The sequence below is a fragment of the Scyliorhinus canicula genome, chromosome 17 (assembly GCF_902713615.1).
Source record: "Scyliorhinus canicula chromosome 17, sScyCan1.1, whole genome shotgun sequence".
NCBI lineage: Eukaryota > Metazoa > Chordata > Chondrichthyes > Carcharhiniformes > Scyliorhinidae > Scyliorhinus > Scyliorhinus canicula.
Genome location: NC_052162.1, coordinates 80,929,564 through 80,943,945, shown reverse-complemented (window position 1 = coordinate 80,943,945; position 14,382 = coordinate 80,929,564). Strand labels below are relative to the sequence as shown.

General features: G+C 45.0%; 1 protein-coding gene across 5 annotated transcripts in view; it reads right to left on the bottom strand.

Moving 5' to 3' along the window:
- lrch2 (leucine-rich repeats and calponin homology (CH) domain containing 2) overlaps positions 1–14,382 on the bottom strand; it is a 178,683-nt gene that overhangs the window by 92,885 nt on the left and 71,416 nt on the right. For all 5 annotated transcript variants that reach the window (XM_038775965.1, XM_038775961.1, XM_038775964.1 and 2 more), the window contains exons 4-7: positions 6,700–6,805; positions 6,469–6,605; positions 6,192–6,322; positions 4,571–4,658 (exon numbers count right to left, since the gene is read on the bottom strand). In XM_038775965.1, the coding sequence (XP_038631893.1) occupies positions 4,571–4,658; positions 6,192–6,322; positions 6,469–6,605; positions 6,700–6,805 (462 nt within the window). The remainder of the gene's footprint in view (positions 1–4,570; positions 4,659–6,191; positions 6,323–6,468; positions 6,606–6,699; positions 6,806–14,382) is intronic.

The following is a 14,382-nucleotide window of genomic DNA, read 5'->3' as shown; positions in this document are numbered from 1 at the left end:
GTGCAGATTCCGTACAGACAGTGACCCAAGGCAGGAATCGAACCTGGTGCTGTGAAGCAACATGTGCTACCATGCCACCCAATCCACATTATATTATATTTGAGCAGAGAATATTATATGCTGATACTAGCTGAAAATCCAAGGAACAGGTTTTGCCATTTACTGGTATTGACACCCTGGCACTTAGTTGAGCATATAATTCTCTGAAAATTCTGAGCTTATGTAGAAAAAATAGCATGTCCCTGTAATTGGGATAAAATGCTGGATATACTCAGCAGGTCCAGCAGTATCAGTGGAGAGAAACAAATAGAGTTAATGTTTCAATTTGTGGCAGAGCCATGATGTAACTAGTACAACCCCGTTATAATGGAGTAAAATGAAACAAATTGCGGTTAAGACTGTTGTGCATAATGAGATAAATGATCACATGATCTGTTTCAGTGATGTTGGTTGAGGGATGAAGGTTGGCCATTAACACCAGGACAATTCTCCTGCTCTTCTTAACCACTAAGATTAATTTACATCCAGCCAAGAGGGCAAACAGGGCCTCAGCTGAAAGACAGTGCCTCCATTGGTGTAGCACTCCTTTCAAAACTGCACTGGAGTGTCAACCTAGATGTGCTTAAAGCTCTGGGCTGGGCCTTGAACCCATAACCTTCCAACTCAAGTGGTGAGAGTGCTACCATTGATGCCTTTCCAACAACCAGTATGAAGGACAAAATACTAACAAAAGGAAACAGATTTTCTTGATAAAGAACAATAATAATGTTGCGAATAATGTTATGATCAAGAGCTTATTTGTTTTACTTGAGCTACAAAAGAAAATGGGCGGAATTCTCCACAACGCCCGACGCCGTCGTGAAACCCGGAGCGATTCACGACCGCATCGGAGGCCGCTCCTGGTCCCCTATTCTTCCCCCCCCCAACCCGGGGGGCTAGGAGGGCCGTGCCATAAATCTCGGCCGCCGAGAATGACGCGGCCAGCGCGCCTAATGACGTCAGCCGCGCATGCGTAGGTTGGCCGGCTCCAACCCACGCATGCGCAGTGACGTCACGACGGATGACGGCTCAAACCCGCGCATGCGCGGTTGCCGTCTTCCCCTCCGCTGCCCCGCAAGACGTGGCGGCTTGATCTTGCGGGGCGGTGGAGGGGAAAGAGTGTGTCCCTTTGAGACGCCGGCCCGACGATCGGTGGGCACCGATCGTGGGCCAGTCCCCTCCCAAGCACGGTCATGGTGCTCATTCCCCTCTCCGCCCCCCACAAGCCACAAAACAGCTGTCGGCGCCATGTTCACGCCGGCAGCGACCAGGTGTGGTTGCTGCCGGCGTGAACCGGTCGGGAACGGCAGGCCGCTCGGCCCATCCGGGTCGGAGAATCGCGGGCCTCCGTGAAAAACGGCATGGGGGGGGGGGGGGGGAAAGAGAGGAGAATCGCGAGGGGTGCCAGAGCGGCCCTCCCGCGATTCTCCCACCCGGCGTGGGAGCGGAGAATCGCGTCCAATAAGTTTGCAACAAATTCAGCACCTGTAATCAAAAAAAACCTAAAAATTCATGGGTGATTGTATAATTAAGTAATTTGAACAGTGAAGATAATAATCTCGAACTTCAGCAAATCTCAGGCAGACTGTCTGGAACTTTACCAACATAAACTGTCAGTGGGCAAGTGTTCTCAATATTTGACACTCAAACAACATAATCCCAACTCTGTCAGTGTGGCAGGTAAACACTAAGCAGATACCAGATGTTTCCTCACACACAGAATAAAACAAAAAAAAAACAGAAGTCTCTTCAGTGGGCTATAAACACACCTTGAGAGTAGCTCAGAGCAGGAATGAGGAGAACCTGGAAAAAGATAATTTCTTGTTATGGCCATCATAGTCGGTGTGGGTGTGGTGAGAGCAATGCAAGAGAAAATGCAAAGAGGTCATAAAAATAATTCATTTTATGCAGTAAGTACATGAACAATGAGTAGGAAATGAGCTAAGTGCAGCTTCTCAAATAAATTCTAAATTGACAGTTCTATGTATCAACTTTTATAACTTTTTTGGGAATTTTCCCAGTAATATTTGCATTGCAAACATTGTCTCATTGCTAAGAAAGACTACACTGAATGCAAATTGCATGTTTTGTTTGTCTGAGTCACTTGAGCAAATTGAGCTGAACTCCAGTTAGAAGAGCCATTGACAAAAAGTGAAAGCACACGAGCATATAACAGAATCTATTCTCTACTGCCACTTACTGGACATGTCTATCAAAGCAAGATTAGAATTTGCAGTGAAGGTATTGCAAAACAAATTATATATATATCTGCCAGCTCTTTGTCAGAGCTATCCAACTAATCCTACATCTCTGATCTTTCAGAGCATTCCAATTAATCCTACATCTCTGATCTTTCCTGTTGCCCTTCAATCATTAGGCTACCTTGAAATCATACTGTCCTAAAATTTTCACCCTTCTCAGTTCTTGTTAAACTAACAAAAAAGCTGTCTGAATTTTCAATCCTGCATTCTGAAGATATAACTGTAACAGACCACTCATCTTCTTGGGTTTCAAACAGAGATTCCCAATATTAATTGCTTCAACCAAAAACATATGCAAGACAGTAAGAATTGTGGTTTGTGCCAAATTGGCAAGTGTCACTAAGTAAGGGCTTCAAGTTCATCAATATGCTTGGCTGAGGAGATAATGGCTAAGTTGATGTTTAGATTTTAGCCATTAGGAATGCTAAAATGTTGTGTGAAACTTCATATGGACTCCAGCACAAGATTAAGGTATGGATATGCACAAAGGCAGATCGAGCTCCTGAAAAGATTCTGAGTTTGTGTCACAGGATACCTGATGACTGCTGCAAGAAATAAGGTTCTTCGACATTTCAGAAAAGTTCAAAGCCACAGATAGTAAGTAAAACTACCATTCCTGCAAGAAAGATGAAGTGAACAATAGAAGGGCTAGTTAAGCTGGTAAAATATTGAAACGTTTCTTGCCATGATTCTACTACATTCAGGCCTATGCCCATAGAGCTACCTAGGCAAGGAACATTAACAGGCATAATCTCAATTTACATAGGTTATATTATTCAGTCTTTAATATAATTGAGTTGCAAATTGTACTGAACTAAATACATTGTTTGAACTTCAATGACGGCTTTCCCTTCATTCAGTTACAAGAAAAAACAGTCCACACTTAACTGTTTTGGGGCAGCCCATACAGTCGTGACTAAAAGACAGTCACTGATTTTTGCCACTGTCTTAATATTATTACATGCCAGGTTACCCAAATCCACAATATCCTTAGAACATAGAACATACAGTGCAGAAGGAGGCCATTCGGCCCATCGAGTCTGCACCGACCCACTTAAGCTCTCACTTCCACCCTATCCCCATAACTCAATAACCCCATCTAACCTTTTTGGTCACTAAGGGCAATTTATCATGGCCAATCCACCTAACCTGCACGTCTTTGGACCGTGGAGGGAACCGGAGCACCCGGAGAAAACCCACGCAGACACGAAGCGAACGTGCAGACTCTGTGCAGACAGTGACCCAAACCCAGAATCGAACCTGGGGCCCTGGCGTTGTGAAGCCACAGTGCTATCCACTTGTGCTACCGTGCAGTCCTTCATGCATTTTTACATCCATTTTCTGTTCTATGTGACATAGATATCCATTAACACAATTAATTGAATAATATTGCACCTACAGTTGATTTCTGGTCCCAGAAGCATTAAAACTTATTCAAATGAAAAACAGTGTTTCTGTAAAGGAATAGCAATGATGAACAGGTTCAATTATTAAACAGTTATTATTAGGTTCAATGGAAAATTTAGGGCGGTATTCTCTGCTCCCGATAAAAAACGGGATAGCCGTCGTGAAATCGGCAGAGGTTCACGATGGCCTCGGGGCCCGCTCCCCGCACCTAATTCACCCCCACCCAAGGGGCTAGGGGCGGGCCTCCGTCTTTCCCGGCCGCGACCTCGTCACGCCTGAAATGATGCGCAAAACGGCGCATTTGTTAGGTTATCCGCGCATGCCGTCTTTCTCCTTAGCCGCCCGGCAAGATTTGGCGGCTTGATCGTGCCAGGCGGCGGAGGGGAAAGAGTGCGTCTGTTTTGGACGCTGGCCCGATGATCGGTGGGCACCGATCGCGGGCCTGTCCCCTCCCGAGCACAGTCGTGGTGCTCCCGCGCCAATCGGGCCCCTAGATGCCCCCATCGGGCATCTGGTGCCCGTTTCACGAATGCAGCGACCAGGTGTGGTTGCTGGCGTGTTGAAACGGGCGAAGGGCCGGCTGCTCGGCCCATCGGGCTCGGAGAATCGTCGTTCGCCGTGGAAAACGGTGAGCAGCGATTTTTCCGAGCCCCGGGGGGGGGGGGGGGGAAAATCGCTGGGGGCGCCAGGGGGCGTTAAAAATGTCGGGAGGCCCTCCCACAATTCGCCCACGCAACGTGGGGAGCGGAGAATTCCGCCTGTAAGCTTTTACAGCCTTGAGGTTTGCGCACAGCCATCACTTGAGCAGAAGGGAAGTCTTTATAAAGAAAATCTGAGCTGCAGTGAATGGTCAAAGAACTCACTTCAGTTGTAGACAACCTTTTATCCCCATTGTCACTACCAATGCCCGAGTCAGGGCCATGGTTTTTCACTGGATAAAAATCTTCCATGCTGAAAAATGAGAAAGCATTAAAAATCATCTAAAATAATGGGTGCAAATCAAAATCAACCCTATAACAATTCCCACATTTCATATACAACAATTTTGGCAAAGCAATATCTCCGAGAAGTGAGATTGAGGATTTAGAATCCAATCTGCAATGCATCCCATGCACTCTGAACAAGCATGGATTTGCTATCAAATCTCTAAAAATTAAATACCATATTGTCAGCTGCTTTGATGAATGGCAGACTAACTTCGCATCAGCAAATTGCCTCACCCCTCTCTAACAAATGGTCAAGAACTTAATCAAGCATTGCACTGGGTTTCAGCTCTACTGCACCATTATTACCATTTATTGTCTATACAATTTAGTTTGTTGGCAGTTATGGAAACTGAAAAATAAAATGAATTAACTTTGTTGGCTTAGGGTGGTGCAATGTTTAGCACGGCTGCCTCATGGCGCCGAGGACCCAGGTTCGATCCCAGCCCCGGACCATTGTCCATGTGGAGTTTGCACATTCTCTCAGCGTTTGCGTAGGTCTCACCCCACAACCCAAAGGTATGCAGCGCAATTAGACTGGCCACTTTAAAATGCCCTTCATTAGAAAAAAAATGAAATTGGTACTTTAAATTTAAAAAAAACTTTATTGACTTAGCCTTAACTTTCTAATTTTTCGTCTAGTTATACCTGTAAACATGATCAGTCCTTTTCCAGCCATTACATGTTTTTCAAAAACTGAAATGTCAAGAAGTCAACATAAAGGAGTATGCTCAATAAACTTCTGAACAGGTGCTAGGAACTAAAACAAGTTTTAATTTAGCCACCTTAATAAATACATGGAACCTTGGGCTTCATAAATAGAGGTATTGAGAACAAAAGCAAGATAAGCTGAGCCTTCTACGTTTTGGTTAGGCCACAGCTATTGTGTCTAATTCCAGTTAGCGCACTTTAGAAAGGTTGTGAAGGTTCTTGAATGGATGTAGTGGAGATTTAGGAGAATAGCTTCAGGGAGGGTGGTGCTTAGCTACAAGGTTAGATTGGAGAAGCTGGATATGTTCCCCTTTAAGCAAAGGAGATTGAAGGAAGATCTGAAAAAATGTGCATAAAATTAACTGGTTTAGACAAATTGACAAAGAGACGTTGTTCCAATTAATTGATGGTACAAGGATTGGGGAACACAGATTTACGTTTTTGTGCGCAAGATATAGGGCCATGAAACATGCGAGTGGTAATGGCCTGGAACTCACTGCCTTCAAGGAGTCAGATTCAAAAAAAAACGTGGATGGGAGTTTGAGAAAATAAGCATGCTGGGCTACGGGGATTGAGCAGGACTGAATTGTTCGACAGAGAGCCAGCATGGGCTCAATGGGGCAAATAACCTTTTCTGTTATGACAGACTCCTCTTCCAATGGACCACAGCAATTACAATGCCTGCCCACATTTACTTGAAAGCGTATGCATTTGCATCCGTTTGCAATCACATACACAATTAAGCAGAAAGTTTAGTTTCTATATGTTCTATAGAAAAGAACTAACTAACCTGTCTGTAAGAGGTTGAGGAAGTGCTCTCTTGTCCAAAGAGGGAAGATCCAGAGAATCAGGCTTCTTGTCTATCCGGCATGATTGCATATTCAGAAATTTGAATATGTGCACTTTACCTTTTAGACAAATCTGCAGGGAATGAAAAGGTTTATTCTTTTAAGCAACAAAGATTCATACAGTAAATTAATGAATCACATTCAAATATCTAACAGTAGAAGCCTGTCTTAATACAAATCAATAGGGAAAGGTTTACATATATATGCTGTTACACAAACCTGTGCTGGAGGTGATTGCATTGGGTTGTTATCTAATATTATAACCTGAAGGTATCTCAGTTTTCTAAAACAGACGGGTATTTCTGTCACTTTATTGCAGGAAAAGTCTAATTTTACCAAAGGAAGTTCTGCCAATTCTGGAAAAAGAGAGACAGAAAAACATAAGTATGCATATTTCAACAAATCTGTGTTCTGAAGGGAATGACAGGTGCATGAGTGTTAACTTCTTACCCTCAGGTAACACCTGCAGATGGTTCCTGCGTATATTTAATTCTCTGAGCGAGTGAAGTTTTTCCATTTGGTGAGGGAGGATTTGAATGTCATTACAACTAACATCCTGTTAAAAGGCAATGTACAAAAATCTAATTAAGTATATTTCATATTTTGTCTACTTCAGTAGGAGAACTTTGAACAAGCATTTTCAATCTATTCAAAACTTAGCATTCACAGCCTGCTAGCAAATCTAAACCCCTCAGCTTTAGACTGGCATGACCAATATTAAATTCAAACTTTCTCCTTAATTATGCATGTGACTGCAAACAGAAGCAAATGCATACACTTTCAAGTAAATGTGGGCAGGCATTGTAATTCTCTCCTCATAAGCCAATCCTCTCATCTCCGGAACCAACCTAGTGAATCTCCTCTTCACCCCCCAGTATCAGTACATCCTTTCTCAAGTAAGGAGACCAAAACTGTACACAGATTGTATGCGTGGGGCTTAGTTAAGTTTCAAATATGATCCTATTGGGGGTTACAGCATAAAGAGTAAATAAACTAACACTAGTTACTTAGCAACTGGGCTTTGCATAGTATAAAAGCTTTTAAGTTTTATCTGGATATGTTGTAGCTACAGACAGGACACGAGAGTGAACATCTCTAAACTCTGCCAGAAGACTGGACGGGACAGGAGCTGCAAAGAGGCAGGCTTCCCAAAGTACCAGTTACTGTCTAGATAACCAGGATATTAAGACAGAAAGAATATCGTAAGATGACTGAAGTTAAGAGAACAGAGACCAAGGTATTGTTCATAGGAATTCAAGGAGGACAAAGTGTTCTGAGTTGGAGACAATTGTAGCAATCTGATTTAAAGTGGGAAAGCAGACTAAAGGTAAATCAAAAGTTTGATGCTATTTTAATAGAGTCTGATAATCGAGAGTTAAAGCAATTGTAAATAGTTTGTACAGCAGTCAAGACAAAGAAATCCTAAAAAGGAATGGTGTACTAGATACTGGATTCACTGTTAAAAGTGGAGCAGAAGCTTTGTTTAAAGGTGTCCCAGATGCAGGTGGACATTGCTGAGGCACTGAAGAGCATGGCCCAGGCGCAGGTGAGCACAGTAAGAAGTCTTACAACACCAGGTTAAAGTCCAACAGGTTTGTTTCAAACACGAGCTTTCGGAGCACGGCTCCTTCTTCAGGTCACCCCAGTCCAACGCCGGCATCTCCACATCACAGGCGCAGGTGGACACTGCCGAGGCTCTCCAGTACATGTCCCTGTCACTCAGGAGCATCGCCAAGGGAGTCATCACCATGGTGCAGACAATGGGTGGCGCCAGAACCAGATGGAGGCCTCTGGAGCTCACTCCAGCTGCTCCTCTGTCCAATGGGGACCCCCTGGACCCTAGGGGCACTGTCCAGGAGGAGGGAGCGCTGGAGGCCAAGCCAGTGTCCTCCACCTGAGAGATGACGTTGGTCTCCACCTCACCCAAATCCCCCCCGCTCCTGACACTGGCATGTCTCATGGGCAATGGGCAGAACAGGGTGGCACAGAGACGCCGGTAACACCGGTAAGTCGGCCATGGAAGTCAGCCCCTCCCCCCCCCAACCCCCCACAGAGGACACTTAGCAAGGTCATCAAAGGTCATAGGCTGCCTCCACCCATGATGTGCATCCTGTGGACACACCTAAATATAACAGCAGACCATGCAAGCACAAGATGCTTGAGGATCACGGAGTGGACAATGCGGGGGGTGTGGGGCACCATCTGTAGCTAGGGACAATTAGAGTTTCAAAAGATCACAATTAAAACATGCTACACCCGACACATGTGAAGCCTCTGTCACATTATTCTTCAAAGCATGCTGGCCCACAACCCCTCCTTTGCACTCTACTTGCCCCTCCGCGACACAGTGATCTTACAGCAAGAGCACCCAATGCAGACTAGGCGCAGGTGATAGGTGTGTGCGCTGTCAGCAAAAAGACAGTAGACAGACTTCGGTATAAACGGAGGAGCCCCAGAGTTTACATCAGTGGATTATCATCACTCTCCTAACTTGTACATTAACCCACCAACAGTGCTGACATAGGCCCAACACCCTGGAGTGATGTTATCCAGATCCTGGTAGGGTGGAATTGGGTGGGGCGGGGGGGGGGGGGAGGTGCAAAGGAGGAATGAAGGAGGGATTGGTGGGAAGCGGAAAGGAGGGATTGGTGGGAAGCGGAAAGGAGGGATTGGTGGGAAGCGGAAAGGAGGGATTGGTGGGAAGCGGAAAGGAGGGATTGGTGGGAAGCGGAAAGGAGGGATTGGTGGGAAGCGGAAAGGAGGGATTGGTGGGAAGCGGAAAGGAGGGATTGGTGGGAAGCGGAAAGGAGGGATTGGTGGGAAGCGGAAAGGAGGGATTGGTGGGAAGCGGAAAGGAGGGATTGGTGGGAAGCGGAAAGGAGGGATTGGTGGGAAGCGGAAAGGAGGGATTGGTGGGAAGCGGAAAGGAGGGATTGGTGGGAAGCGGAAAGGAGGGATTGGTGGGAAGCGGAAAGGAGGGATTGGTGGGAAGCGGAAAGGAGGGATTGGTGGGAAGCGGAAAGGAGGGATTGGTGGGAAGCGGAAAGGAGGGATTGGTGGGAAGCGAAAAGGAGGATTTCGTGGGAAGCGGAAAGGAGGGATTGGTGGGGCTGAAAAGAGTGATTGGTGGGAAGGGTAAAGGAGGGATTGGTGGGAAGCGGAAAGGAGGGATTGGTGGGGCTGAAAAGAGTGATTGGTGGGAAGGGTAAAGGAGGGATTGGTGGGAAGTGGAAAGGAAGGATTAGTGGGAAGCGGAAAGGAGGGATTGGTGGGAAGCAGAAAGGAGGGATTGGTGGGAAGCAGAAAAGAGGGATCGGTGGGAAGCAGAAAAGAGGGATTGGTGGGAAGCGGAAAGGAGGGATTGGTGGGAAGCGGAAAGGAGGGATTGGTGGGATGCGGAAAGGAGGGATTGGTGGGAAGCGGAAAGGAGGGATTGGTAGGAAGCGGAAAGGAGGGATTGATGGGAAGCAGAAAGGAGGGATTGGTGGGAAGCGGAAAGGAGGGATTGGTGGGAAGCGAGCCAGTTGGGTTGGAGGGCCCTGCTCTGCACACTCACCCCCGACCACATCAGGAGCCCCTAGATTCCTGCCAGGAATATTTGGGGGACTGTGCTCAGGTACCCTCAACTGATCCACATCCTCACCCTCTGGTTGTGGGGATATCCTCCGTGCTGAAGCCCAGTTCTTGGTGTTTGATTGTTGCCGCTGCCTCGGTGTTGTTGACGCCCCGAGGTTTGGGAAAAGTGTCTAAGCCTCACAGTTTGGTTGGAATGTTGTGCTATAAAACTCATGGCATGTGTACTCACAAAAACGACTTGAGAATATTTTGGTTATTCAACAGTCAACGGTAACAAAGATTTGAAAATCAACTAACTAACATTCCAGACAGCACACTAACCATTAAACAACAAGGAATCGTCACTGTTCCATATTGATTCCAGTACAAAACTATATCAGCTAATTTTCACAAAAACAAACACAAGGCATTACGACTCGCAGATTGCCCAACAGAAACGGAGGCTTAAACTGAGCATATGTTAAGGTGTCCAGAACTTTGTCGTAAATATGTCCATCAATGTGTTATTTGTTCCACATATCAATCCCATTCTCCGTCCTGGAGTCGCAGCTGTACAGACCTTCCCACATGGCCCAATCTCAACAAAACCAAAACCTGGCATCCACATATTCCACTGGCACTAAAGATGAACACCCGTGACTTCCACCCTGCATAACCTGTGGTGATGTGCTAGTCACATGCAGCACTCACCACAGCAGCAACAAAGCATGAGCAAACTGCAAAAGCATTTCTGGCGTCATCAGGCAGCTCATTTGGAGCAATGTTGCGCACCAGGTCCAGAAGCGTCATCTTGCTTCAAACCGGATTGCTTTCAGGGCTCGTAAATTCTCCTGAGCCTGTTCCAGATGATCCAGAACCCAGGTGTTATAACCCTGCATGGGACTCATCCAGCTGGGGATGATTGTTCCCTAATGCTGGTTGGGTTATGAGTTAACCAGCACTAGTATAACACGTCAGAAGGATATGTAAATATTGCTGAATAAATGTCTTAGGAACTTCTCGGACTCCCCTTTGCTGTTTACCATATTGGCGACCAGGATGAATTGGAGCTGTCAGCCACATTCCCCAATTTCTTTTGGGGAAAAATGTGGACTGAGGTGAGATTTTTGTTGTTGAGAGGCCTTTTTTTGGAACCGGTGTTGAAATAGGTGAGTGCTGGGGCGAGAATTGATGCTGGCTTGTGGAGTGCCTGTGCTGGGGAGTTCTGGGGTCTGCTGTATCCAGTCGCACCGGAGGCAAGGTCATCGGGGTGATCTCGGTGATAGTCGCAGTGTTTTTGTCCATTTTCCATATGCAGTCTTTTTGCAATGCCGGCTTGCTGTGGCAGAATGGCTTGCTGGGAAGTCCTTATTGAAGTTAGTTGCTGCTGTTTTGGACTATCATTGGGTTTGTGAGGCAGCATGGATTTTAAAAGATTGTTCCATGATGGATGGGGCTATGAGATGGTATTTTACATGGCTATTCATGTTGCTGCAGACATTGTTGGGGTGTGTGGACTCTGTATTGGTTTTTTATGTGATATGTCTTATTCATAAGAACTAGAAGGAGTAGGCCATCTGGCCCCTTGAGCCTGCTCCGCCATTCAATGAGATCATGGCTGATCTTTTGTGGACGCAGCTCCACTTTCCGGCCCGAACACCATAACCCTTAATCCCTTTATTCTTCAAAAAACTATCTATCTTTACCTTAAAAACATGTAATGAAGGAGCCTCAACTGCTTCACTGGGCAAGGAATTCCATAGATTCACAACCCTTTGGGTGAAGAAGTTCCTCCTAAACTCGGTCCTAAATCTACTTCCCCTTATTTTGAGGCTATGCCCCCTAGTTCTGCTGTCACCCGCCAGTGGAAACAACCTGCCCACATCTATCCTATCTATTCCATTCAGGATTTTATATGTTTCTATAAGATCCCCCCTTATCCTTCTAAATTCCTACGAGTACAGTCCCACTCGACTCAACCTTTCCTCGTAATCCAACCCCTTCAGCTCTGGGATTAACCTAGTGAATCTCCTCTGCACACCCTCCAGTGCCAGTACATCCTTTCTCAGGTAAGGAGACCAAAACTGAACACAATACTCCAGATGTGGCCTCTCTAGCACTTTATACAATTGCAGCATAACCTCCCTAGTCTTAAACTCCATCCCTCTGGCAATGAATGACAAAACTCCATTTGCCTCCTTAATCACCTGTTGCACCTATAAACCAACTTTTTGTGACTCATACACTAGCACACCCAGCATGTTTTAATATTTTATCATTTAAATAATAATCCCTTTTGCTGTTATTCCTACCAAAATGGATAATCTCACATTTGTCAACATTGTATTCCATCTGCCAGACCCTAGCCCATTCACTTAACCTATCCAAATCCCTCTGCAGACTTCCAGTATCCTCTGCACTTTTTGCTTTACCACTCATCTTAGTGTCGTCTGCAAACTTGGACACATTGCACTTGGTCCCCAACTCCAAATCAGCTATGTAAATTGTGAACAATTGTGTGCCCAATACTGATCCCTGAGGGACACCACTAGCTACTGATTTCCAACCAGAGAAACACCCATTAATCCCCACTCTTTGCTTTCTATTAATTAACCAATCCTCTATCCATGCTACTACTTTACCCTTAATGCCATGCATTTTTATCTTATTCAGCAACCTTTTGTGTGGCACCTTGTGAAAAGCTTTCTGGAAATCCAGATATACCACATCCATTATCTACCGCTCCCCGTTATCTACCACACTGGCAATGTCCCCAAAAAATTCCACTAAATTAGTCGGGCACGACCTGCCCTTTATGAACCCATGCTGCGTCTGCCCAATGGGACAATTTCCATCCAGATGCCGTGCTATTTCTTCCTTGATGATAGGTTCCAGCATCTTCCCTACTAATGAAGTTAAGCTAACTGGCCTATAATTACCCGCTTTCTGCCTACCTCCTTTTTTTAAACAGTGGTGTCACATTTGCTAATTTCCAATCCGCCGAGACAACCCCAGAGTCTAGTGAATTTTGGTAAATTATCACTAGTGCATTTGCAATTTCCCTAGCCATCTATTTTAGTTCTCTGGGATGCATACCATCAGGGCCAGGAGACTTATCTACCTTTAGCCCCATTAGCTTGCTCATCTCTACCTCTTTAGTGGTAACAATCCTTTCAAGGTCCTCACCTGTCATAGCCTCATTTCCATCAGTCACTGGCATGTTATTTATGTCTTCCACTGTGAAGACCAACCCAAAAAAACTTTCAGTTCCTCAGCCATTTCCTCATCTCCCATTATTAAATCTCCCTTCTCATCCTCTCAAGGACCAATATTTACCTTAGCCACTCTTTTTTGTTTTATATATTTGTAGCAACTTTTACTATCTGTTTTTATATTCTGAGCAAGTTTACTCTCATAATCTATCTTACTCTTCTTTATAGCTTTTTAGCAACTTTCTGTTGCCCCCTAAAGATTTCCCAGTCCTCTAGTCTCCCACTAATCTTTGCTACTTTGTATGCTTTTACCTTCAATTTGATATTCTCCCTTATTTCCTTAGATATCCACGGTCGATTTTCCCTCTTTCTGCCGTCCTTCCTTTTTGTTGGTATAAACCTTTGCTGAGCACTGTGAAAAATCTATTGGAAGGTCCTCCACTGTTCAACTGTTTCACCATAAAGTCTTTGCTCCCAGTCTACCTTAGCTAGTTCTTCTCTCATCCCATTGCAATCTCCTTTGTTTAAGCACAAAACACTAGTGTTTGATTTTACCTTCTCACCCTCCATCTGTATTTTAAATTCCACCATATTATGATCGCTCCTTCTGAGAAGATCCCTAACTAGGAGATTATTAATCAATCCTGTCTCATTACATAGGACCAGATCTAGGACCGCTTGTTCCCTCGTAGGTTCCATTACATACTGTTCTAGGAAACAATCACAGATACATTCTATAAACTCCTCCTCAAGGCTGCCTTCACCGACCTGGTTAAACCAATCGATATGTAGATTAAAATCCCCCATGATAACTGCTGTACCATTTCTACATGCATCAGTTATTTCTTTGTTTATTGCCTGCCCCACCATAATGTTACTATTTGGTGGCCTATAGACTACTCCTATTAGTGACTTTTTCACCTTACTATTCCTGATTTCCACCCAAATCGATTCAACCTTATCCTCCATAGCACCGATGTCATCCCTTACTATTGCCCGGATGTCATCCTTAAATAACAGAGCTACAACACCTCCCTTACCATCCACTCTGTCATTCTGTATACTTTGATACCCTTGGATATTTAACTTCCAGTCGTGACCATCCTTCAACCATGTTTCAGTAATGGCCACTAAATCATAGTCATTCACGATAATTTGCGCCATCAACTCATTTATCTTATTCCGAATACTACGAGCATTCAGGTAAAGTACACTTATGTTGGCTTTTATACCTCAGTTTTGAATCTTAACACCTTGATCAGTAACCTCTCGTAAGCTATTTTTCCTCTTAACATTTCTCCTAATTTTCCGAGTCGTTGAACCCATATCTTCACGTAACAACCTGCCGCGTCGCTTTCAATTTATG